This window comes from Armigeres subalbatus, chromosome 1 (assembly GCF_024139115.2).
Source record: "Armigeres subalbatus isolate Guangzhou_Male chromosome 1, GZ_Asu_2, whole genome shotgun sequence".
Classification (NCBI taxonomy): Eukaryota; Metazoa; Arthropoda; class Insecta; order Diptera; family Culicidae; genus Armigeres; species Armigeres subalbatus.
Genome location: NC_085139.1, coordinates 257,591,307 through 257,617,551, shown reverse-complemented (window position 1 = coordinate 257,617,551; position 26,245 = coordinate 257,591,307). Strand labels below are relative to the sequence as shown.

At 44.4% G+C, this 26,245-nt stretch overlaps 1 protein-coding gene across 1 annotated transcript in view; it reads right to left on the bottom strand.

Moving 5' to 3' along the window:
- The window catches only part of LOC134207239 (uncharacterized), a 36,564-nt gene extending 17,936 nt beyond the window's left edge, over window positions 1–18,628 (bottom strand). The window contains exon 1 of the mRNA XM_062682960.1: window positions 18,561–18,628. Coding sequence (XP_062538944.1) covers window positions 18,561–18,614 — 54 coding nt within the window. The 5' untranslated portion in view covers window positions 18,615–18,628. The remainder of the gene's footprint in view (window positions 1–18,560) is intronic.
- Between the last annotated feature and the right edge of the window lie 7,617 nt (window positions 18,629–26,245).

Sequence of the window (26,245 nt, the reverse complement as noted above, 5' to 3'; positions counted from 1 at the left end):
GATTGGATGAGGAACTCCACAATTTCGTGGATGGGAGGAACATCGTCCATAAGCAGATTAAGGACATGGTTCACAGGATCCGTAAGGCGTTAGTATCGGCAGTGAATGAATTCGATACTGCAGCGCTTAGGGCCGAAGTAGCGGACCTCGTAAAAAGACGCCGAAGGGGGAAGCTGTGCTAGTAAAGGCTAACAACGCTACGACGTATGCGGCGCTTCTCAAAAAAGTTAGAGAAGATCCTGAGTTGAGGGACTTGGGCGAAAACGTGATAAGGACCAGGCGCACACAAACCGGAGAGATGCTCTTCGAGTTAAAGAAGGACCCTGCAGTTCATAGCTCGGTTATGCAGGAGCGCATTGCGAAATCATTGGGCTCAGAGGCGGAAGTCAAAGCCTTAACTCCAGAGATGCTGATTTTGTGCAGAGACCTAGATTAGATCACGTCGGAAGAAGAGCTGCGGGGTGCACTACAGGCGCAGTGCAATCTAGGCGAGGTGCAAATAACGATCCAGATTAGAAAGGCGTACGGAGGCACACATACAGCGATGATTCGTATGCCAGTAACCGCTGCTCATAAGGCACTTGAAGAAGGCAAACTGACGGTTGGATGGTCGAAATGCCCATTGAAAGCCGCCCCAGCAAATCTGCGGAGAGATGCTTCAAGTGTTTGGGCTTTGGACACCGGGCAGGAGCTTGTAAAGGTCCAGACAGATCTAACATGTGCTGGAAATGTGGGGAAACAGGTCATCTTGCGAGAGACTGCACGCAAAGGCCGAAGTGTATACTTTGCGGAAATGATCATCAGACGGGTGGCTACAAATGCCCAGCCTACAAGAGGGCGATTGCAGGCCAGCAGTAGTAAAGATAATTCAGATTAATCTTGATTAATCGGTAGTCATAGGAGGTGACTTCAATGCCTGGGCCGTGGAATGGGGCAATCGAGTGACCAACACAAGAGAATAAATCCTGCAGAAAGCTCTAGCGAAACTAGATGTACGATTGTGTAAAGAAGGCTCCGTGTGCACATTTCGGATGGGAGGGAGTCATCGACATCACGTTCTGCAGTCCGTTGTTGACGGCAAGCATGGACTGGAGAGTTAGCGAGGAGTATACCCACAGCGACCCCAAGCGATCCGCTACCATATTGGACAACGAAGCCCTGGTGCAACACGAAGAAGGATAACCAGTGAACGGAGGCCTATTCGTTGAGGCACTTCGACAAGACAGTTGTACCTAGATCATTGATGCGGCCGAGTTAACAAGAAGGATGGTAACCCTAGTAACATTTTGGTTTTATGCTGGTTTTATAACACTCTTGTAAGCGTTATAAAACTTGAAATGTTACTAGGGAAGGGCTTGCGACGCTACAATGCCACGAAAACTAGAACCGAGAAGCAATCGGCGTCCTGCTTACTGGTGGAACGACTGGCTCATTACGCTACGCAAAGACGGAACCAGAGAGAGAGGAAGGCAAGACGGTGTTCCGGGAAGCTATGACTGCATTGAACTAGGGCCGCATCCAACTTAGCAAGTCAGACTGCTACAAGAAGCTGTACCGATAAGCAGACGCTAACTCCTGGGGGGACGCGTATCGGGTCGTGATGGCAAAGAGGCCCATCGACGCCAGCTGAAATGTGTCCGGACAAGTTAAAGGCAATTGTGGAGGGTCTTTTCCCGAAACATGATCCGACCATGTGGCCGCCAACACCGTACGCCGAAGAAGGAAAAGCAAACCCCGTAGATCGACAAGTGTCCAATAGCGAGCTTGCAGAAGCGACTAAACGCCTGAAAACGAAGAATGCCCCCTGTCCGGATGGAATACCGAACGTTGCGTTAAAAGCTGCGATCCTGGCATACCCGGACATGTTCAGGAAGGCGCTGCAAAAGTGCCTGGACGAAGACAATTTTCAAGAAATGTGGGAGATCCAGAAGCTGGCTTAAGCCAGAAAAGTCGCCAGGCAATCTGGCCCCGTACAGGAGTATATGCCTGTTAGACACGCTCGGGAAGCTCCTTGAGAGAATAATCCACAATAGGCTGACGAAATGTACAGAGGAAGAACGCGGATCGTCGAATATGCAGTTTTAATTCCGTAAAGCAGTATCGACGGTGGATGCAATTCGAACAGTGCTCGAGAGTGCTGAGGAGGCGTCCAAGCAGAACGAGGAGATCGGTATTGCGCAGTGGTCACGATAGACGTGAAGAACGCGTTCAACAGCGCCAGCTTTGAAGCCATCGCGGCCGCGCTGCACAGAATACGGGTCCCCAACTATCGGTGCAATATCCTGGAAAGTTATTTTCAGGGTAGAGCTCTGATGTACGACACGAACGAAGGACATAAATCGATGCGCTCGGTTCAACTCTTTGGAACGGGATGTATGACGGAGTGTTGACTTTGCAGCTACCCAGGAAAGTGAAAATCGTGAGTTTTGCTGACTACGTGTCACTAGCGGTGATGAGCGAGACACTTGACGGTGACGGAGACGATAGCCATGATCGAGCGCAGGATGAACGGTGTTAAGCTGCAGATAGCTCACCACAAAACGGAGGTGCTATTAGTCAGCAACTGCAAAGCGATTCAGTGGATGAAGATCGTCGTCGGAGGACATGCGATTGCTTCGAAGCGATCACTGAAGCACTTGGGAGTGATGATCGACGATCGGCTAAATTTAAACAGCCACGTTGACTACGCCTGTGAAAAGTCGGCAATGAACGCAATAGCGAGGATTGTGCCAAACGTAGGTGCACCAAAAAGCAGCACGAGGCGTGTGTTAGCTAGTGTCTCGTCATCGATACTGCGGTATGGGGTTCCTGCTTGGGGCAATGCACTGCAAACCAAGCGGAACCGGGAAAAACTGAAAAGTGTTTTCCGGATGATGACCATTCGAGTCGCGAACGCATATAGAACGATATCGTCGGAGGCAGTATGCGTTATTGCTGGGATGCTACCCATCTGCATCACCCTGGAGGAAGACATTGAGTGTTACCAGTGTGGAGACACTGGAATCATGAGAAAGGAGGCGAAAATTCGTTCGAAGGTGATGTGGCAGCAGGGGTGGGCAACGGTGAAAGGAAAGTGGATCCACCGGCTCATTCAAAATCTGTCGACATGGATGAACTGAAAACATGGTGAAGTAAACTTTCACCAGACGCAGTTTCGGTCGGGTCACGGATGCTTCCGGAAGTACTTATATTGGTTCGGACACACTAAGTCACCATTAGGTCACCAGTACGTGAAAATGTTGAATATACTCCAGAACACGTGGTATTCGATTGCCTAAGGTTTGCGGAAGTACGTAGAGGAATGTCTGCCCTACGGGCTAACAACATCGCAGATCGAATGTGTCACGAAGAAGACACGTGGAATGCGGTAAGCAGAGTCGTGACGCAAGTACTATCAGAGCTGCAGCGTAGATGGAGAAGGGACCAGCAAATAAGCGTCGGTTCGGAGCAAGATCCAGCCCAGTGAGCAGTGTGTGGCCTCGAGTCGTTGGGACGCCGGTGAACCGGAAGTCTTCTGTCAACCGGACTCGTCGGACCGAACTCGGCACTCGATCAGTCAACCTGCTGAAGAAAGAAGAAAGAATAAGGAAGTGCTTCGGGTATGTAGGGCACCGCCAGTGCGGACGTCATCCACCACCGGAACTGTCGGACCACCTCTGCAACCCGAAGACGAAGTCGGCGCAATGCGCAAAAGCGTCCCCTACTATAGCCGCCGGTAGTCGGGGCACCATAAGTGCGGAAGTTTCCTTCATCGGAACTGGTGAACCACCCTCGACGCCGGGGGAGTCAGGAGGATTCGAGTTAGGAAGTTTGTGACACGACCGCCGAGGGATCGAGGTATTGATTTGAGCTTTTCGTGCTTTATTTGTGAGGTATCAAGCAAATTTGATTTTTACATATCAAAAATGTTCTTTTCAAGCTATTATTTATACATAATAAGTAAATTATAGTTGTATTCCTCTATTCTGCCTTTCACTATAATTAAACTATAAATTTTATGTTCTAGGTGAAGACCACTTAAGGATAGAAAATAAGTTAATCTATACGGCAAGATCCAGCAAAGAGGATTATGTAGGGTGTAACTTCCAGATCTGAACTAAACTAAGCATAGCAGATGAAAACTCGTCCGCAAATTGAAATTTGAACTTTTTGAATTAAATGAGATTTTTTTATTATTTTGAAGCAAATTTGTAACATATTTCTATATGAAATAGCACATATAACGATGCTAGTTAAAAAAAATATACATTATAGTGTAAAGGAAGTATGTCTAAAAATGCCTCCTTCGTAAAGCAAGTTGAAAATCTAATATTTAAACAACTTCTCATAAATTGATTGAACTCATACTTGTCCCTCAAGGTTTGAATGCACATTCAATCATATCCTTTACACCTTGATGCTGTACAACACTCAACAATGTCACTCGAGTTTAGAATTTGTGATCTACAACTACGACATTAGCTTTTCAGTTACTCTTAATTTTGAAATGTATTCAATCCAATCTTTTACATCTTGGAAGTTCAACAGACATCGTAGGATAGATTCGGGATCCTGGGTCATCCAGACTATTCTTGAGTTTAGAACATTCGGTTTACACTAGTTTTATGCCGTCACACAAAGTATATTACATCTCCTTGCAGACCAACGGACATTGTGTGATAGATTCGGACTTTTATGTGTCATACTAGGGTCAATGACAGTTTGAATGACCCAGTATATTCCAAAACAAGCTTACGATATCTGTTGAGCTTCCAGGACATGTAATGTATATAATCGAATACATATGAGAGCCTTGAGCAACAGCTTTTCTAGCAACTACAGATCTCATATTCCGTATTGTAGTTTGGATGACCCAGAAAATCCCAAAGATATCGTACGTTGTTTTTTACCTTCCATGAGTTGTAACGAACACGGCGGAATGCGTTTCGAAATTTTTAAGAACGAGAAAAGCCTTCTGGCAGCTGTAGTTCTTAAGTTGTAAACACAAGGTTAGTTTGGATGGTTCAGGACGTCCAAGCAAAAAGGAATGAATTGATTGTCATGGTAAATTTAAATAACGGGCTTCTTGCTTCTCATTTTTGAACCAATACGTTCCCAGATTTTATCGAAAAAAACCTAATTATTTTGAGTTTTTTATCTGCGTTTACACTCAGGGTGTCGACTCATCTTCAAAATAAAACATCATCCAGATTTTGTTTTGTTCAAGAAATTCTTTCAGGCATTCTATCGGAAATTCTTCCAATAAATTCATCATGAATTCCATTAGAAATTAAAATTCATTCTCAAATTCGTCCAAGAATTCTTCTAGAAATTCATTTATAAATTCCTTTAGACATTTCTTCATAAAAAATATTTAGAATTTCTATGAAATTTTTATTTGAAAGATTTCTTACTGAAATTTCTTATTCTGGAAATTATTTCTCCAAAAATTCCTCCAAGTATTCCTCCGCAGATTCTTTCAGCAATTTTATTCAGAAATTCTTTCCCTTTAAAATCCCATTTCTACGGAAATTCTCTAGTGCTTTCTTCGAGATTTTCTCTAGGAATTATTCCGAAAATTCTATGACAAAATTTTAGGAACTTCCGAAAGAATTCCTAAAAAAATGTCCGAAAAAACTCTAAAAGAAATTTCAGAAAGAATTCCTGAAGGTTGTTCTAACATTGTTAACATTCTCCAGTAATTGCTTCGGAAATTCTTCCAGGAATTCTTTTCTATGTGCCTTTAAGAATTCCTTCAGAAATTACTCTGGAATTCCTTCATAAGCACATTTAGAAATTTCTTTGTGGATCTCTTTATGAATTCCTTTAGAAACTCCATCCCAACTTCCCTTAGGGTTTTTGAAAATAATTGCATTTTTTGTATGGTGATCCTTTTTTGATATTTTATTCAGTCATTGTAGTCAGTTAAACGAGTATGTTGTTTACTCTTTGAGGTTTACTAATAGAAAATTCAGGAAAGGAGGGGGGGGGGGGGTGATAAAAGTAAAAAAAAAACGCCAAAAAAATTAAATGACACAGTTTAAACCTGTCTAGACCAAAAGCAGACAACAACGGACAGTATTTTCCCCCTGATGAAGAAACAATCTCCGTGCTGAAACGTCGAGTGTATGGCATTCTCGTTCCACTACATCAAAGACTAAGTAGCTGTGTATTACTGAAATTTAAGAAAATTATTCAGCTCTTTTAGTGGAATGTCTTTACCTGTCATAAGGCGAGTTTAGTACAATTTTATTTAATTACACCATGTTGTAATCAAGATTAATTCGTATTTAGACTTCAACTTTAAGGCCGCTTTTAGTGGAACGTGATGGAATTAAATGGAATAGTACTAAACTCGTCTTATGGCACATACTTAAAATTAATAATTCCTTGAAGAATACCTTTGAAAATACTTTCAGAAATTCCTTCAAACATTATATCTGAAAAAATTTTTTTTTGAAGGTAGTTCTAAATATTTTTCCGACGGAATCCAGGTAGTAGAAATTAAGAAATGAATTTTCAAAAAATCCTGTTAAAGCAATTTTAGAAGTATTTTCTATTATACATCCCAAGAAATTCATAAAATAGTTTTCCTGGAATTTCTGAAGGACTGCAATTCTTCAAAGAAAATTCTGTAAGAAAATTCTAAAAAAACATCTAGGAAAGAAACTTTTCAATGAATTTCTGAAAGAATTCCCGGTAGATTTCATAAATGATTTGCTAGAATTTTCTAAATTACTTCTAGATGAATTTGCTTGAGGAATTATAAAAAGAAAACTGGAAGTATTCTAAAAAGAATTTCTGGATGGTTGTTTAAAACATTTCCGGAGGAATTTTTTGAGACATTTTAAAGCAGAACATGAAGGGATTTTCGAAAGAATTTCATTCAATTTCAAAGAAATTCCTAGATACAAGTAGTCTTTCTTGAAAAATCATTCAATCAAATCAAAATATTAACGTATTTTTTTTTTTTTTTTTTTTTTTTTTTTTTTTTTTTTTTTTTTTTTTTTTTTTTATTGAAAGTTAATACACAAACGCAATACAATAATGACTAAAACTATACTATACTAGTTAACAAATGTTTAAATGCCTGTCAAAGTGTTTCTTGAATGCTGCCCTATTTGCCCATCGGATTTCTCGAATGCTCTTTTGGAAACAAAATAGATTTCCAGTGCGAAGTTTTATGCTCCAACTTATATAATGTGTCGCTAACCATAAAGCTGCTTTCTGCTTGGAATTGATTTCGTTTATTTGTCTGCTCAAAATTCCATCTATTGTTTTGAACTTTACATTCAACTTGTTTCTCAAAACTGTTTCCTTCCAGTTACGAATTTCGTTGTTTCTGGAGCACTCGATTACACGATGTAAGTTTGTGTGTGGTACATCGCAAGTTTCACATTTCTCATCGGTTAATTTACCAATATTATATGCTTATAACTTTGATTTATTTGCTATAACATCGTTAACTAACAAAAATATATTGGACCTATGTTCTGAACACAAAAAGTTAAAGCTTATGTTTTTCCAAATTATAGCTCAATTTTCATCTGGATATTCGTTTTCTACCCTAACAGCAATTTCTAAACTATTAAGGAATTTATTATAAAATTGTTTCGTTGTTTCAAGTTTAGTATCGTTCTCTTGCTCAATTAATCGTGCGGCTGTAATCCATTCTTTGGTATTTCTTGTAAGGCGACTACTATCAGGGAAATCCATCAAAAATGTCTCCTCTGCTGTTCCTTGTTCATCCACACGCGAAAGAAGAATATTTTTAATAAAAAGTGCTTTACATTTAGATTCAGTATCAATTAAACTTAATCCTTCTTCACTATAATTTAAATACAGCTGATCTCTTGCCACTTTGAACACCGATACTTGCCAAAGAAAGGTGCCAACCATGCTCTTGATTTTCGCTAAGTGACAATTTCTTGGCGGGAAAACTTGTGCAATGTACCATAACTTGGAAAGTACAAACGTGTTCACAATCCATACACGCTCCAGCAAGTTCAAATTCCTCGGTGAGTTGGTAAGCAAGCGAAGTTGAATATTTCTTGTCAGCTTCGAATAATTCATATCGATTATCTTCGATCAGAATCCAGCAATGACCACACCCAAAACTGTCAGTTTTGAGGGACTGATTTTGCGTTATTGATTCTCAAAAAGGACGACTTCTGCAAGTTAACCTGTATTTTGGCATAAAGAGTAAACGAATTGAAGATTTGCATGACCAAATCAAGTTCGTCCTGGCTTTTGACAAACACAACGATGTCATCGGCATATGCGACTACTTTTAAAAATTTCCCATACACAAGAACACCACTTGAGCTGGCATGTAGGTTCCTGATCAACGGCTCTACATAAAGCACAAAAAGGATCATACTGAGCGGGCATCCTTGTCGAACCGAAGAGAAGAGTTTTACGTCTGGCGTTAAAAATCCATTCCACAGTATTTTTGAAGTAGCTTTGCTATACAATGACTTCAAACATTGAACTAATTGCGTCGGAAACCTAAATTTTTCAAGCACTTTCCATAGGAAGGAATGATCTACGTTATCGAATGCTTTTTCCAGGTCGACGCTAAGCAAAAATCCTTTGAATCGTTTGGATTCAACAGAGCGCGTCACCAATCGTCTGATATCCTTCAAGTTATCTGTACAGGATCTGCCATCAACTGTAGCACTTTGTCCAGGGCCCAGCAAATCATCCATTACGGAAGTGAAGCGTTTCGCGATAATTTTAGTGAACAATTTGTAGTCTGTGTTCAGTAAACTTATTGGTCTATGATTTTGAAGAGATGGGATTGATCCTTTCTTAGGAATCATTGTTATGATTCCTGCGGAGAATTCCTTAGGCGGTACTGCATGACCACTCAAATACGAATTAAACAGTAGTACTAGATCATGTTTAAGAAGATCAAAATGTTCGTTGTAAAATTCGTATGTCAGACCATCTGGTCCAGGAGTTTTCTTCTTCGAGCATAGCTTGAGAGTAAGAAAAATTTCCTCTTCAGTAATTGGTCGAATCAATTCATTTGCATCATTTTCCTCGACGGTGTTGGTGATGTAGTTGAGAGGGTTTGGAGATCCGTCTGCTCTAGGTGGTTCTTTATAAGCAAACAGGTTAACGTAATGTTCATGTATCTGAGCCATCGATGATCCATCGTTAGAGGATGTCGTTTCAGTACACTGAATCACTGATGTAAAATGGTGATGTAGATGCTTGGACACTTGATACACATTCATTTTTTCTCCTTCGATTAAAGATGTTTCTGCAATTCTGGATTGCATACGTTGCAGCCGTGGGTACTCCTGTTCCATCAAGAGATTCCTTACCATGTTGATTTCGTCATCAACGTTTTCTCCATCAGATCTTCTTCTGATCAAATCTTGAAAACGAGAATGCAACGTTCCTTTATTTTGTTGTTCCGCCTGATAGATTCGCCACGATTCATTTTTATAGAAACTACGAACTTTGGCTTTGAATGCATGATTCCACCATGCATTATGGTCCATATACTGCAACCTGCTTCTTAATTTCTGATATTGACGTCCGAATGCCGCACTAATCGTTAGCGATGACAGTAAAGTTGAATCGATTTTCCAGTAGCCTCTCTCTCGCATTGAGCTCATGTTGCTGGGCAGATAGTTTCAGTAGTACAGCATGATGATCTAAGCAAGGCACCGCGATGGTATTCAAGTCTTGGACACGATTAACAAAGGATTGTGGACCATAGAACCGATCTAGTCGAGATGCACAGTTTCCTCGATGAAAGGTAAATTTATCCTTCCCCAGCTGTTTAGCGACATCTTGATATTTAAAGAGCTCAACTAAACTACGAAGGCCATACGAAAAATTCTTAACGGAACTATTTGAATCATTTCGGTCCAAGGTACAATTAAAATGTCCTAATAATACAGAATATTCGCAGTTGGTTTTACTTTTATGCACTGTCATCTGATTTAGAAATAGATCATCTCGTTCTTTTTTTTCTATTGGTCCCTGAATGGGCATAAATATTAACGAAATTTATCCCATGAACGATAACTGATAATATTCTACCGGAGGGGTCAAATATTGGTGTGCTGTAGCTTAAAGATTTTCTTAACACAACTCCAGTTCTTCTTTTATCTTCACCAATGTTTATAAGAGCGTTGTACGAACTGAGAAACGAAAAGTTTTCAAAAACAACCTCTTGTAGGAATAAAACATCAACATCATGGTTCATAACAAAGTCCTTGAACATAGCCTTGTTGATGTCCGTGTTAATACTATTTAGGTTTAGTGTGGCAATGTTGATGATAAAATTCATTTCACAGTTTTACAATGCTACACTTACTTACTCTTCTTCCGCTGACTGCGCGATCGTGTTCGCAGGGACTGTTTCTGAAGCAGACGGAGCTTTGGTGTCTCCGGTTCCGAAGAATCTGATCCGTTTGTAGTACCATCTCTACGTGATGCTCGTCCTCGCTTTTCGATGTAATCCATTCGTCTTCGAATCGTTGTTGCTCAGTACCTTCCATCGACTCATTCGCGACGTGGGTTCGCACTGCTGGAACCGGGTGGGGTGCGATGGAATCGTGGGACTCGTGCATGATTTCAGATTCCCTTCACCTGTAGCACTGTTGGAAGGTTCTTGTGTTGAAACTGCCGGCGCGTCTAACGATGGTTCTCCTGCAGTCCCCGTTTCATTCGCCTTCTCCACGTGATTTTCGATTTCTTCTTCTTCTGTGGCTACTTGGCGCCGTTCATGCGTATTTGGCTTTTGCTTAACTGCTATTCCCATTACGGCTGCCGCATAAGACGTTGAACTGGATTGATTTTGCTGCAGACGGCTCGAAACCGATGCACGCTTCGGGCAAGTCGCTTTCACGTGGTCTGGACCTCCGCAAGCAAAACATTTGTTTTGCATACCTTCATAAAACACGCGAACTTGGAAGTGTTGCACGTGTATCTGGGGTGGAATGGCGGCTGAGATCTCCATGTGTGCACCGCGTACACCATTCAGTATTGGATACCCTGTATCCGCGCCATACCGTTCTCTGATCATGTGGTGAATTTTGCCATATTTAGACAGCACAGTAGCCACGTGCTTTTCCTCAACTTCTACAGGCAATCCAAACAGACGTACATAGCGAAAGTCACCCTGGCCGTTGCAAAGGAGACTTGTACCGTCTCACCATTGTCATAAGCGAAGGTGTCGCTCGGTGGGCACTTCAACAATGCTGCCTTCATTAGGTCTTCCGATTGAAACTTCACGTAAACACTGTACTCTCTAGGCTCCCGAAACATCGCACACAGCGATTCTGGTGCCCACTCTCGCTTCGAAAAAGCGAAAACCTCCTTGTCTGTCGGCATTTTCGTTTTGGAGCCAAACTGGATCTTGACACAGTTAGAATGCACGTTCCGAGATTCCATTTTGCCTTTATTCGTATCGTTATCGATAATTGACTCAAGGTCAACACTAACAATAGACAGCTGAACGACAGTTCAGCTTAACAATAAATTGAAATCTATTTGGATGAAACAATGATTTCAGAACTGCGATTGAAACACGTCAACTACCATAGGCGTTTGGATACGAACTTGTATTCAAATTAAAAAAAAAAAAAAAAAAAAAAAAAAATCAATTTGGTGAGTCACGTGTCCCAGTTCAATTCCGCTAGTATTCGCCGAAATTCCAATAGCTGAGATCTCGTGATTTTTTTTTTCTTTTTTGAAGTTTCGTCAATAGTTTTACCGAAATTCAACAAAATTGATTTTTTTTATCCAGATCTCAGTAATGATTATCGACAACACGGTGTATAGCCGCCAGACATTCTAAATTCTCACGCTCCTCTAATGTGGACGTGTACTATACACATGTGGAAGTATTGGCTTGAGAAATAGATTGCGAGTGATTTGACTATGCGTCCAATTTGGGAATCTCGAGCTCGTTCAGTAGCCGCTAGGTTGTGAAGGCCGACGGAGGTCCTTCGTAGCTTAGTTGGTTAAAGCACCAGTCTAGCGTACTGTAGGGTCATGGGTTCGAGTCCCATCGAAGGGAAAGTGGTTACCTCCAATACATTTTCCAAATCAATATCTTCCACATAACGTACATATTCAAATATGAGTTTTCATAACATTGTGAAAAAAAAACACGGTAAAGTTTATCAAAATCTCGGTGAAATTTTTACCGAGATTCGTCGAAATAACTGCCGAGATCACGACTGTTGGATGCTCGGCAATCGTAAAAGTATGGAATTGACCAATATTCTAAATACTCACGCCCCTCTCACATGAACGTGTACTATACACGATTGTGGATTGTGGTTCCACAAATGGAATGGATTGTGGTTCCACAGCTTGATCATCGCCGACTTTGTCCATCCTGCTCATTAATACATCATCTTCATTTTCACCTTTCAACAAATATTCGAAGTGCTCCTTCCACCTGGCTGCCACCATAGTCTCGTCTATCAGCAAATTCCCCTCTCGGTCATTGCACATGGCGGCCACAGGCGCAGTCTTGTGCCGCGCGCCATTGACAGTTGCGTTAAACCTCCACATATCGTTTCTATCCATGTTCTCCTGCGCTTCAGCTATCACACTCTTTTCGTGTTGCCTTTTTTCTGCGGTCGATTCGTTTCTCTTCTGCCCTTGCTACACTGTACCGCTCTCTGTTGGAACGGGTACGAGTCACTAGCATTTGGCTCCTAGCAACATTTTTCTCGTCCATCACACGCTGGCACTCGTTGGCGTCGCTGTGCTGTTCCTAACACTTCCTGCGCTGTTGTAGTCACAGTTTCAATTATATTTTCCCACAATCTGTTGACGTCGCCAGATCCGGTGGCATCTCCTATCCACTCGTCCAGCTTCTGATGGTACTGTTCAGCAACTCCTTCAACTGACAAGCGTTGGATATTGAAACGCATCGTTCTGTTGTTTCGTGAATTCGTGACGCTGGAGAGTCGCGCCCGAACTTTTGCAACTACAAGGTAGTGATCCGAGTCGATGTTCGGACCTCTGAAGGGCCTCACATCTATAACATCCGAGAAATGTCGTCCGTCGATCGGCATGTGGTCTATCTGTGAGCAAGTGTTTCCACTCAAATGTTGCCAGGTGTGTTTGCGGATATTTTTACGTGCGAAGTGGGTACTGCTGATTACCATCTCTCTAGCAGCAGCAAAGGTTACAAGTCGCAGACCATTATCGTTGGTAGCGGAATGATGGCCTTCCGTACCAATGACAGGGCGAAAGAAACTTGCTTTTTTGATCCGCGCAATTGCATCCCCGATGACAATCTTTACATCGTGTGTTGGGCACTCTTCGTAGGGCTTATCAAGGCTCTCATCCTCCACGTCATCAGGCTTATCGTTCGTTGGGGCATAGATGCTGATCACGCTTTAGTTGAAGAATTTGCCCTTCACTCTCAACACGCAAACGCGGTCGCTTATCGGCTTCCACCGGATAGCACGCTTCATCTGCTTCCCGATCACCATGAAGCCAACTCCTCGTTCTGCTCTGTCACCACCGCTATAGTAGATTCATTTCATTTCATTTCATTTATTCAGTCTACATCTAAACAGATAACACTGAATCAACAATTTGACGCCACAGTACACGGTTCGAGGCCGCATCTCTCCATCCTCGAATACGCCCCACGCTCGCCAAGTCGTTCTGCACCTGGTCTGCCCATCTCGCTCGCTGCGCTCCACGTCGTCTCGTACCTGCCGGATCGGAAGCGAACACTATCTTTGCAGGGTTGCTGTCCGGCATTCTTGCAACATGCCCTGCCCATCGTACCCGTCCAGCTTTAGCTACCTTCTGGATACTGGGTTCGCCGTAGAGCTGGGCGAGCTCGTGGTTCATTCTTCGCCGCCACACACCGTCTTCTTGCACACCGCCAAAGATGGTCCTAGGCACCCGTCTCTCGAATACTCCGAGTGCTTGCAAGTCCTCCTCGAGCATTGTCCATGTTTCATGTCCGTAGAGGACAAGCGGTCTTATTAACGTCTTGTACATGACACATTTGGTGCGGTGGCGAACCTTTTTTGACCGCAGTTTCTTCTGGAGCCGGTAGTAGGCCCGACTTCCACAGATAATGCGCCTTCGTATTTCACGACTGACATTGTTATCAGCCGTTAGCAAGGATCCAAGGTAGACGAATTCCTCGACTACCTCGAAGGTATCCCCGTCTATCGTAACACTGCTTCCCAGGCGGGCCCTGTCGCGCTCGGTTCCGCCCACAAGCATGTACTTTGTCTTCGATGCATTCCAACTTTTGTCCAACTTTTGTTGCTTCACGTTTCAGGCGGGTGTACAGTTCTGCCACCTTTGCAAATGTTCGGCCGACAATGTCCATGTCATCCGCGAAACAAATAAATTGACTGGATCTGTTGAAAATCGTACCCCGGCTGTTACACCCTGCTCTCCGCATGACACCTTCTAGCGCAATGTTGAACAACAGGCACGAAAATCCATCACCTTGTCCTAGTCCCCGGCGCGATTCGAACGAACAGGAGTGTTCGCCCGAAATCTTCACACAGTTTTGCACACCATCCACCGTTGCTTTGATCAGTCTGGTAAGCTTCCCAGGGAAGCTGTTCTCGTCCATAATTTTCCATAACTCTACGCGGTCTATACTGTCGTATGCCGCCTTGAAATCAACGAACAGGTGATGCGTTGGGACCTGGTATTCACGGCATTTTTGAAGGATTTGCCGTACAGTAAAGATCTGGTCCGTTGTCGAGCGGCCGTCAATGAAGCTGGCTTGATAACTTCCCACGAACTCATTCACTAATGGTGACAGACGACGGAAGATGATCTGGGATATCACTTTGTAGGCGGCATTAAGGATGGTGATCGCTCGAAAGTTCTCACACTCTAGCTTGTCGCCTTTCTTGTAGATGGGGCATATAACCCCTTCCTTCCACTCCTCCGGTAGCTGTTCAGTTTCCCAGATTTTGACTATCAATTTGTGCAGGCAAGTGGCTAGCTTTTCCGGGCCCATCTTGATGAGCTCAGCTCCGATACCATCCTTACCAGTTGCTTTATTGGTCTTTATCTGTCGGATGACATCCTTAACTTCCCTCAATGTGGGGGCTGGTTGGCTTCCATCGTCCGCTGAACTGACGTAGTCATCTCCTCCGCTGCCTTGACTTTCACTGCCTGCACTCTCAGCGCCATTCAAATGTTCCTCGTAGTGCTGCTTCCACCTTTCGATCACCACACGTTCGTCCGTCAAGATGCCTTATCCCGGCACATTTCGGCTCGCGGCACGAAGCCTTTGCGGGATGCGTTGAGCTTCTGGTAGAACTTGTGCGTGTCTTGAGAACGGCACAGCTGTTCCATCTCCTCGCACTCTGCTTCTTCCAGGCGGCGTTTCTTCTCCTGAAAAAGGCGGGTCTGCTGTCTCCGCTTCCGTCTATAACGTTCCACGTTCTGCCGGGTACCTTGCTGCAGCGCGACCGCCCGCGTTGCGTTCTTCTCCTTCAGAATCTGTCAGCACTCTTCGTCGAACCAATCGTTCCGTCGACTTCGTCCCATATACCCGACGTTGTTCTCCGATGCGTCGTTAATGGCTGCTTTGTCTGTATTCCAGCAGTCCTCAAAAGGGGCCCCATTGCCAGATAGTGGTCAGAGTCGATGTTAGCGCCACAATATGTCCTGATGTCGATAATGTCGGAGAAGTGCCGTCCGTCAATCAGAACGTGGTCGATTTGTAATTCTGTCTGCAGTGGTGATCTCCAGATGTACCGATACGGAAGGCTGTGTTGTAAGTAGGAGCTGCGAATGGCCATATTCTTGGAGGCAGCGAAATCAATTAGTCGTAGGCCGTTTTCGTTCGTCAGCCGGTGTGCGCTGAACTTCCCAATAGTCGGTCTAAACTCCTCGCTATAGTTGATGTTGTACTTGAATGAAGTGTTCGCTATGGGATCCACCGTCCGGAATTCACGTTCTCCAGTTCTGGGCCATCGTATTTCCTGGATTGCTGCCACACTCACGCTGACCTTCTGCAGCTCATGAGCCAGGAGCCCAACACGTGCAGGTTCATTGAAACTTCTCACGTTCCATGGTCCGACTTTCCAATCGTTGTCCTTTATTCGTTGCCGGGTCTATTGCCGTTAAATCAATCCGTTTGTTCTACTTTTGTTTTTCTGCAGAATCTTCGGTAGGCTATCTTACCAGGGTTGCGCTACCTACATCGCGTTGAAGGGGCTGCCTTTTCGATGCTGACTCGATGAGTCGCTGGCACTCGGACGATGATCAACCGCCCCTAACATGGGGAACAGCCCGGGCAGAAGCCATAAACAGAATAACAAAACATGATATGGACTTGATTGATATAAGAGATGAAAGAACAAGCATCAATATCAAAAATTTGCACCGAAATATCATTTAAATATCAAGATATGTTATGGGTAAGAACAAACTAATGGCATATGATATTGATCACTAATTACAAAAAGCATAACTTGATATCCTTATGCTATTTTAGTGCAAAATATTGATATTGTCGTCTGATCTTTTATCTCTTATATCAATCATGTCCATATCTCATTTAGCTATTATATCAACATTTGATATTATTGAGCTATTTTCGTCTACTCGGGAGACGCTGTTTTGAGCCGCTCCTAACATGGAGAACAGACGCTCGATCAGATTTGCACCTCCGGAAAGTAGCAAATCCCCCCTTCCCTGTCAGCATACGACCATAGTTCCCACCGGGGTTGGTTACCCGATCTTCCCTAAAGTTGCTCGTATTCCGGCTAGCGCCACGAGGAGGTGGGGATAGGAGTTGCTGGGTAAGAGGCTAAGGATCGCAAATTGGGGTCTATTTTATTCCTTCAGGTACGCGAAGTACCAATGGTACGCTTTACCCCGCATTTGCCGTACCATATCCTTGATTTATTATAAAAACTGAGCCTAAATTCAAAAGATTGAATAGATTTGAAGAGAAATTGAGTAATAAACGGCCATTTCATTGTTGTTTTAATACACCTACTTGATATTTTGAATTTCTTCATATTGGTTTATTGTTAATAATATTGAATAAAACTGAATACGCAAGATATAAAACTAGGCTAGGCTTTTTTTATTTGAAAGAAATATCTACTACAGTAATTTGACCTTTCTAATCTGAACACTTTTTAATCTGAACTCCTTCAATCTGTAAATCGTTAAAATTAAAATGGAGCACGGAGCACGAAATCAAACAAAAGAACAAAAAAAAAACACTGGAAATGAGTTATATGTCAAAAAGTTACTAGAAGCTCAAATTAAAAATGAACTCCGATAATTTGAATGATGCATCGCTCAAGCCACCGGGAGTTCATAATTCTTTTGAATGAACTAACGAGCCGTCCAAATGAGTCGGCTCATTGAAGTGAATGCTTGGTTCAGAGCCGCTCATCTGAATGAACCGTTTTGCCCATCACTACTGAGGAGTATGTAAGAGAGTGGGAGAATATACCCTGGCTCCTGAACAAACGAAAAGCAAATGTAAAAATGAAGCGGCTGATCAAGTGACACAGTGTTTGTAATTTGAGCCACGGTTCATTTGAGAGCCGCGGCTCAAAATTAGTGAGCCGTGGTTTACACGATTTTTCTTACGAGCCGGTTCAAACGGACGGCTCGTAAGAAAAAGCGTTCAAACCACACCATGTCTAAACACCGCTGGCAGTACACAGCACGAGCGAGCCTGCATAAGCGAATATTTTGTAAACATTATCAAATATTGTTTCGAGATTTAATCAGTTGGAATTTCAAAACACAAATTGCGTCAATTGAGGCTTGGAGATGAATGTTAATCGCCGTTAATCATTAAATAGATTTTAAAACACTAACCTTTTCTTAAAAATATGAACGAGTTCATCCGTTGTCTGTGAAATTATGTGAGACCATCTTCAAGCATTTTATTATCGTCCTTCAAGTCATCCGCTTTTATAGCACTATCCTTTGTTTGCACTGATCCATTGACTAAAATTTCCCAATAAAATTATATCACCCATTGCACCCACTGACTGCAGAACAAGCTGCATTAACAATATCTGACTGTGGTAGAGCAGAATCGCATGACAATGCACAGATATATATGATGCTCAATAATGCATTACTCGACTTCTATCCATCCTTCCACAATAATGAAAGTAAATCAAGAGGGTCTATTATACACATCGAGTTGTGCGATCGACTTGTTTTGAACGTTCACCATCTTGACTCCATAATAGAATCGTAAATGTTGACGGATGTAGCACACATGCTGTTCTTAGGGACAGCCACAATTCAAAAGCGCGCCGATGGATGGATAGCCCCGATAAAGCCAATCAACAGTCTGAATATGTATCAATATATAGTCAGGCAATATGTGGAAGACGACAAGCCAATCACCTGAACGACAAACTGAGCAAAGAGAAGCAAGCCGATGATGTCGCGCCAGCCGTGATTGATTGTTCTTCAACATCGTCATCCTCACTACCGCCTCCCACCTTATTGTGTTTGTGCTCGTTTTTATAAACCTCTCCATCCATCAACGTCTTCCTCCCTAACCCACCCTGCACTATCCACCTGGGAACTGCACTGAAAAAGTGTCATTCAATTACCCGCACTCTGGGATCGACCGGTGCGTTGCTATCACAATGTTCCAGCGACGACATGGTTGCTTAGGTTCGAGACCAGGCGAGGGTTGATTATATTTCTCACTGCCTGTCGACAACGACTATTGCTGCTGGCTGCTACTGCGATTGCCGTTCGTTTTTTTGTTCTCGCCCTTTGCGTTATTTTTGGATGCAATTGCACGGTCGGTCTCATCGACCTTTTCTATTGCCTTTCTCGGAGTGCTCCATGGGAATCTAACCCCCCTAAGGAAGACCCACGAATGGGGTCCTGATTAATTGAGGGAAATGGGCTTCCTCGGCGGGGTTGGGAAAATTTCAATCCTTTGCTCACGTTTTTCACCTTCACTTCTGGGGCCACCGCCACTAGCTATATCGCAGGGCGAATGAAAACTTTCTGCACTTTTACCAATCACACCTCGCGCAATTCGAAAGGGTAGCACAATCGCATGGCACTGGTCTGCAGCAAACGGCTTTATTCGTTACAATTTGCGAACTGGAAAAAAACCCTAGTTCCTTGCTTATTAGTAAGAACTTTTGCAGTTCGGCCTCCAAATTGAATTCACCAATTCGGGATGGAGGCCGTAGAAATCACTTTTGCAAGCTGCAGTCAGAAACGAGAATAGCTTCTATCTCTCCGAGCAGAGACTACCCCACTGGCGTGGCTCAAACATTTTCTCATTTCTCGAATATTAACACTGTGTTACGAAAAATAACGAGGGTTTAAATTCAAGTACGAGAACTGAAAACAGCTTTATAAGTTAATGTCAAAACGATGGTATCAGGTTAAAAATGAAATCAATGGAATATTGCGAATTAATTTCATTCGCCTGTGAAAGCATCATTCTATACGCTTTCGAAGCTAATTTTTAAAATCATTAGTACGTTATTATGAAATCAACTCATAGCATACGTTTCGGTTGCTCGGAACACGTGAGCACTGTGTAAGTGCCAACATTGGTTCTATGTGGGGCTGAGAGAGTATCAGACCATGTGGGAAGAAGGTGACGCATATGAGTTCCATAAACAAACGCCATCCAGAGAGAAGCGAGGGTTGTGAACAAAATTACATCACTCGCGCGGCTGCTCGCGGACAGGCGGACGACACTCTGTTCCGGTAGTATCAGCATCAGTATCATGAACATCAACATTGTTTAGTTAAATGAAGGCTACGATTGCTCCCCGAGACACGCCATCAGTCGTCATTTCGGTTTGAAAAATTTGTATACAAACATGGACAGAATCCTAACTGAGCTGTTAGAACAATTTAAGAGAGTGCGACTTAATGTGCTGGGTTACAGAAGTGATATCGATCGAAGCGACGACTTCATGTTTTCTCTTTCAGTCGAGTCCAATCACCCCAGGTTCTTTTCTTTTATAATTACAAATTTTCGACTGAATCCTACGTGAAGATTCTTTTGAAGCTCTAACTAGGACCTTGCCCAAATCTGAGCAAGATTTTGTCCAAATCCTGAACATGATTCAGTCAGATCAGGACAGAAATCGGTTCGATTCTCAGACGAGATTCAATTCCATCCCTAACATGTTTCAGTGGAATTAAAGGCAGGATTCAGTGCGATAAGATTATGAACGAATAATATACGGAATTCAGTAAAAATCCTTGCCGGTTATCTGCAGAAGTCAGTATCTAATCCTGAACAGGATTAAACCAAATCAGGAAAAGAATCTGTCCGACTCTTAGACAATTTACCTGCGAATCTTGAAAAATTCTGCCGAATCTTAGACAAGATTCTGCCGAATCTTGGAAAAGATTCTGCCAAATCTTGGAAAAGATTCTGACCGAATCTTGGAAAGATTCTGATCAGATCTTGGAAAAGATCTTATCTGCCGAATCTTGGAAAGATTTGTCCGATCTTGAGAAGATTCTGTCGAATCTTGAGAAGGATTTGTCGAATCTTGGAAAGATTCTGTCCAGAATCTTGAGAAAGATTCTTTCGAATCTTGGAAAGATTCTGCTCCGAGATCTAGGAAAGATTCTGTCACGAATCTTGGAAGGATTCTGTCCGAATCTTGGAAAGATTCTGTCGAATCTGGAGGATTCTGTCGAATCTGAAGAGTTCTGTCCAGATCTTGGAGATGATTCTGTTCGATCCTGGAGGATTTGTCGAATCGGAAGTTCTGTCGATCCGGAAGAGTTTCTCCGATTGATGGAGTTCTGTCCGAATCTGAAGAGATTCTGTCGAATCCTGGAAGAGATTCTGTCCAGTCCTGGAAGATTCTGTCCGAATCCTGGAGAGGATTCTGTTCGAATCTCGTGATGAGGATTCTGTCCAGAATCCTGGAGGATTCTGCAGATAAGATCAAGTTCTCCAGATCTGGAAAGTTCTGTCAAAAGAATCCTGGAGAGGATTCTGTCCGAATCCTGGAGAGTTCTGTCGAATTCTGGAGAGGATTCTGTCCAGATCCTGGAAGGAGTTCTGCCGAATCCTGGATGATTCGAATCCTGAGAGGATTCTGTCCGAATCCTGAGAAGTTCTGTCGAATCCTGGAGGGTTCTGTCCGAATCCTGGAGAGGATTCTGTCCGAATCCTAGAGAGGGATTCTGTCGAATCCTGGAAGATTCTGTCGAAGTCCTGAGATGGGATCTGTAGATCTGAAGGTTCTGTCCGATCTGGATAGGATTCTGTCCGAATCCTGGATGAAGTTCTATGTCCGAATCCTGGATGAGGATTCTTCATGATCAGAATTCTGTAGATCTAGGATTACTGATCCTGGAGAGTTGTCCGAATCCTGGAGGATTCTGTAGATCCTGGAGGATTCTGTCGAAGTCTGGAGGATTCTGTCCGAATCCTGGATGAGATTCTGTCCGAATCTGGAAGGATTCTGTCCGAATCCTGGAGAGGATTCTGTCCAGATCCTGGAAGGATTCTGTCCGAGATCCTGGAAGAGTTCTGCTGAATCCTGGAGGATTCTGTCGGCCTCCTGGAAGTTCTGTCCGAATCCTGGAGAGGATTCTGTCCGGAACCTGGAAGGTTCTGTCCGAATCTGGAGGATTCTGTCGAATCCTGGAAGGATTCTGTCCAGATCCTGGAGAGGTTTGTCGAATCCTGGAGGTTCTGTCCGAATCCTGGAGAGGATTCTGTCCAAGAATCCTGGAGGGGATTCTGTCGAATCCTGGAAGGATTCTGTCCAGATCTGGAAGGATTCTGTCAGAATCCTGGAGGGATTCTGTCCCGATCTGGAGGTTCTGTCCGAATCCTGGAGAGTTTGTCGAATCCTGGAGGATTCTGTCCGAGATCAGCAGGAGAGATTCTGTCCGAATCCTGGAGAGTTCTGTCAAATCCTGGAAGGTTCTGTCCGAAGTCCTGGAAGGATTCTGTCCAGAATCCTGGAGGTTCTGTCGAGATCCTGGAAGGTTCTGTCCGAATCCTGGAAGGATTCTGTCCGAGATCCTGGAAGGATTCTGTCCGAATCCTGGAAGTTCACGAATCCTGGAAAGTTCTGCCGAATCCTGGAAGATTCTGTCCGAATCCTGGAAGGTTCTGCCAGTCCTGAATCCTGGAGAGGATTCTGTCCAATCCTGGAGAGTTCTGTCGAATCCTGGAGGATTCTGTCCAATCCTGGAGGATTCTGTCGAATCCTGGAGTTCTGTCCGAATCCTGGAGAGATTCTGCCGAATCCTGGAAGGATTCTGTCGAATCCTGGAAGGATTGTCCGAATCGAATCCTGGAAGAGTTCTGTCGAATCCTGGAAGGATTCTGTCGAATCCTGGAGGATTCGCCAGTCCTGGAAGGATTCTGTCCGAATCCTGGAGAGATTCTGTCCAGATCCTGGGAAGGTTCTGTCCGGCCTCCTGGAGAGGTTCTGTCCAATCCTGGAGGTTCTGTCAGATCCTGGAGAGTTCTGTCCAATCCTGGAAGTTTGCGAATCTAAGTTCTGTCGATGGAGGATTCTGTCCATCCTGGAGGATTCTGTCCGAATCCTGGAGGATTCCGATCGAGAGTTCTGTCCGAATCCTGGAAGGATTCTGTCCAGAATCGCCTGGAGGATTCTGTCCAGATCTGGAAGGGATTCTGTCCGAATCCTGGAAGAGGATTCTGTCCGAATCCTGGAGTTCACATAAGATCCTGGAGTTTGTCCAATCCTGGAAGTTCTGTCCGAATCTGGAAGGATTCTGTCCAGATTCTGGAAGGATTCTGTCCAGATCCTGGAAGGATTTGTCCGAATCCTGGAAGTTCTGTCGGCCAATCCTGGAAGGATTCTGTCAGATCCTGGAAGGATTCTGTCCGAATCCTGGAAGGTTCTGTCCGAATCCTGGAAGGTTCTGTCCGAATCCTGGAGGATTCTGTCGCCAGATCCTGGAGGATTCTGTCCAGAATCCTGGAAGAGTTCTGTCCAGATCCCTGGAGGATTCTGTCGAATCCTGGAGTTCTGTCCAATCCTGGAAGTTCTCCAGATCCTGGAAGGATTCTGTCCGAAGGAGATTCCCTGGAAGTTCTGTCCGAGATCCTGGAGGATTCTGTCGAATCTGGAGGTTCTGTCCGAATCTGGAGAGTTCTGTCAGATCCTGGAAAGTTCTGTCCGAATCCTGGAAGTTCTGTCCGAATCCTGGAAGTTCTGTCGAATCCTGGAAGAGGCATTTCTGTCCGAATCCTGGAAGGATTCTGTCCAGATCCTGGAGGATTCTGTCCAGTCTGGAAGTTTCGAATCCTGGAAGGTTCTGTCCGAATCCTGGAGAGTTCTGTCCGAAGTCCTGGAAGGATTCTGTCGAAGTCCTGGAAGGAGTTCTGTCCGAATCCTGGAGCTGCAGTCTGAAGTTCTGTCCAAATCCTGGAAGGTTCTGTCCGAATCCTGGAAGGTTCTGTCCGAATCCTGGAGAGTTCTGTCCGAATCCTGGAAGAGTTCTGCCAGTCCTGGAAGGATTCTGTCAGAATCCTGGAAGAGTTCTGTCCAGATCTGGAGAGTTCTGCCGAATCCTGGAAGTTCTGTCCGAATCCTGGAGATTCTGTCGAATCCTGGAGGTTCTTCAGATCTGGAGAGTTCTGTCCAGATCCTGGAAGGATTCTGTGCGAATCCTGGAGAGGATTCTGTCCGAATCCTGGAGAGGATTCTGTCCGAACCTGGAGAGGATTCTGTCCGAATCTGGAAGTTCTGTCCGAGATCCTGGAGAGGATTCTGTCCGAATCCTGGAAGAGTTCTGTCCGAATCCTGGAAGGATTCTGTCCGAATCCTGGAGGATTCTGTCGAATCTGGAGGATTCTGTCCAGATCCTGGAAGGATTCTGTCGAATCCTGGAAGTTCTGTCCAGATCCTGGAGGGTTCTGTCCAGGATCCTGGAAGGATTCTGTCCCGAATCCTGGAAGGATTCTGTCAGAATCCTGGAAGGATTCTGTCAATCCTGGAAGGGGTTCTGTCGAATCTGGAGGATTCTTTCGATCCTGGAAGAGTTCTGTCCGAATCCTGGAGTTCTGTCCGAGATCCTGGAAGGTTCTGTCCAGATCCTGGAAGGTTCTGGCCGAATCCTGGAAGGATTCTGTCCGATCTGGAAGGTTCTGTCCGAATCCTGGAAGGTTCTGTCCCGAATCCTGGAAGGATTCTGTCGAATCCTGGAAGGTTCTGTCCGAATCCTGGAAGGTTCTGTCCGAATCCTGGAAGTTCTGTCCGAATCCTGGAAGGTTCATCCGAATCCTGGAAGGATTCTGTCCGAATCCTGGAAGAGTTCTGTCCGAATCCTGGAAGGATTCTGTCCGAATCCTGGAAGGATTCTGTCGGAATCCTGGAAGGTTCTCGAATCCTGGAAGGATCTCAGATCCTGGAAAGGATCTCTGTCTCGAATCTGGAAGGGTTATCGAATCCTGGAGGTCTGCCAGATCCTGGAAGGATCTTCCGAATCCTGGAAAGTTCTGTCACATCCTGGAAGTTCTGTCCGAGAATCCTGGAAGGTTCTGTCGAATCCTGGAAAGGATTCTGTCCGAATCCTGGAAGTTCTTGTCCAGCGAAGATCCTGGAAAGGTTCGTCCGATATCCTGGAAGAGTTCTGTCCCGAATCCTGGAAGGATTCTGTCCGAGATCCTGGAAGGTTCTGTCCGAATCTGGAGGATTCTGTCCGGCTCCTGGAAAGGATTTGTCCGCAAATCCTGGAAGGATTCTGTCGAATCCTGGAAGGATTCTGTCGAATCTCTGGAAGGATTCTGTCCAGAATCCTGGAAGGATTCTGTCGAATCCTGGAAGGGATTCTGTCCGAATCTGGAAGAGTTCTGTCCGAGATCCTGGAAGGATTCTGTCGAATCCTGGAAGGATTCTGTCGAATCCTGGAGGATGCAATCGAATCCTGGAAGGTTCTGTCGATCTGGAAGGCGAATCTGGAGTTCTGTCCAATCCTGGAAGGTTCTGTCCGAATCCTGGAAGGATTCTCGATCTGGAAGGTTCTTCCGAATCCTGGAAGGATTCTGTCCGAGATCTGGAGGAGTTCTGTCGAATCCTGGAAGAGTTCTGTCCCAAGCATCCTGGAGGTTCTGTCCGATCTGGAAGGTTCTGTCCGAATCCTGGAAGGTTCTGTCCGATGATCCGAATCCTGGAAGTTCTGTCGAATCCTGGAGGTTCTGTCCGAATCCTGGAAGGTTCTGTCGAATCCTGGAAGAGTTCTGTCCGAATCCTGGAAGGTTGCAATCAGACATCCTGGAGGTTCTGTCCGAATCCTGGAAGGATTCTGTCAGGCCTCCTGGAAGAGTTCTGTCCGAGATCCTGGAAGTTCTGTCCGAGATCCTGGAAGGTTCTGTCCGAATCTGGGAAGGTTCTGTCCAGATCCTGGAAGTTCTGTCCGAATCCTGGAAGGTTCTGTCAATCTGGAAAGTTCTCCATCTGGAGAGGATTCTGTCCGAATCCTGGAGGAGTTCAATCCGAATCCTGGAAGGGATTCTGTCCAGATCTGGAAGGATTCTGTCCAAGATCCTGGAAGGATTCTGTCCAGATCCTGGAGGATTCTGTCCGAAATCCTGGAAGTTCTGTCCGAATCCTGGAAGGATTCGTCCGAATCCTGGAAGTTCTGTCGATCCTGGAGGATTCTGTCCGAATCCTGGAAGGATTCTGTCCGAATCCTGGAGGATTCTGTCCCACAGGCTCCTGGAAGTTCTGTCCAGATCTGTGGAGGATTGTCCAGATCTGGAAAGTTCTGTCAGATCCTGGGAAGGATTCTGTCCAGAATCCTGGAAGGTTGTCCGAATCCTGGAGAGTTCTGTCGAATCCTGGAAGTTCTGTCCCAGGCCTCCTGGAGTTCTTGTCCAATCCTGGAGGTTCTGTCCGAGATCCTGGAAGGGATTCTGTCCAGACTCCTGGAAGGTTCTGTCCAGATCCTGGAAGGTTCTGTCGAATCCTGGGAGGATTCTTGTCCCGAATCCTGGAAGGTTCTGTCCAGATCCTGGAAGTTGTCCGAGATCCTGGAAGGTTCTTGTCCGAATCCTGGGAGGATTCTGTCCGGGCCTCCTGGAAGGATTCTGTCCAAATCCTGGAAGGATTCTATTCCCGAATCCTGGAAGTTCTGTCCGAATCCTGGAAGGTTCTGTCCGAATCCTGGAAGAGTTCTGTCCGAATCTAAGGAAGGTTCTGTCAGATCTGGAAGGTTCTTATCCAGATATCCTGGAAGGTTCTGTCCGAATCCTGGAAGTTCTGTCCGAATCCTGGAAGAGTTCTGTCCAATCCTGGAGTTCTGTCCA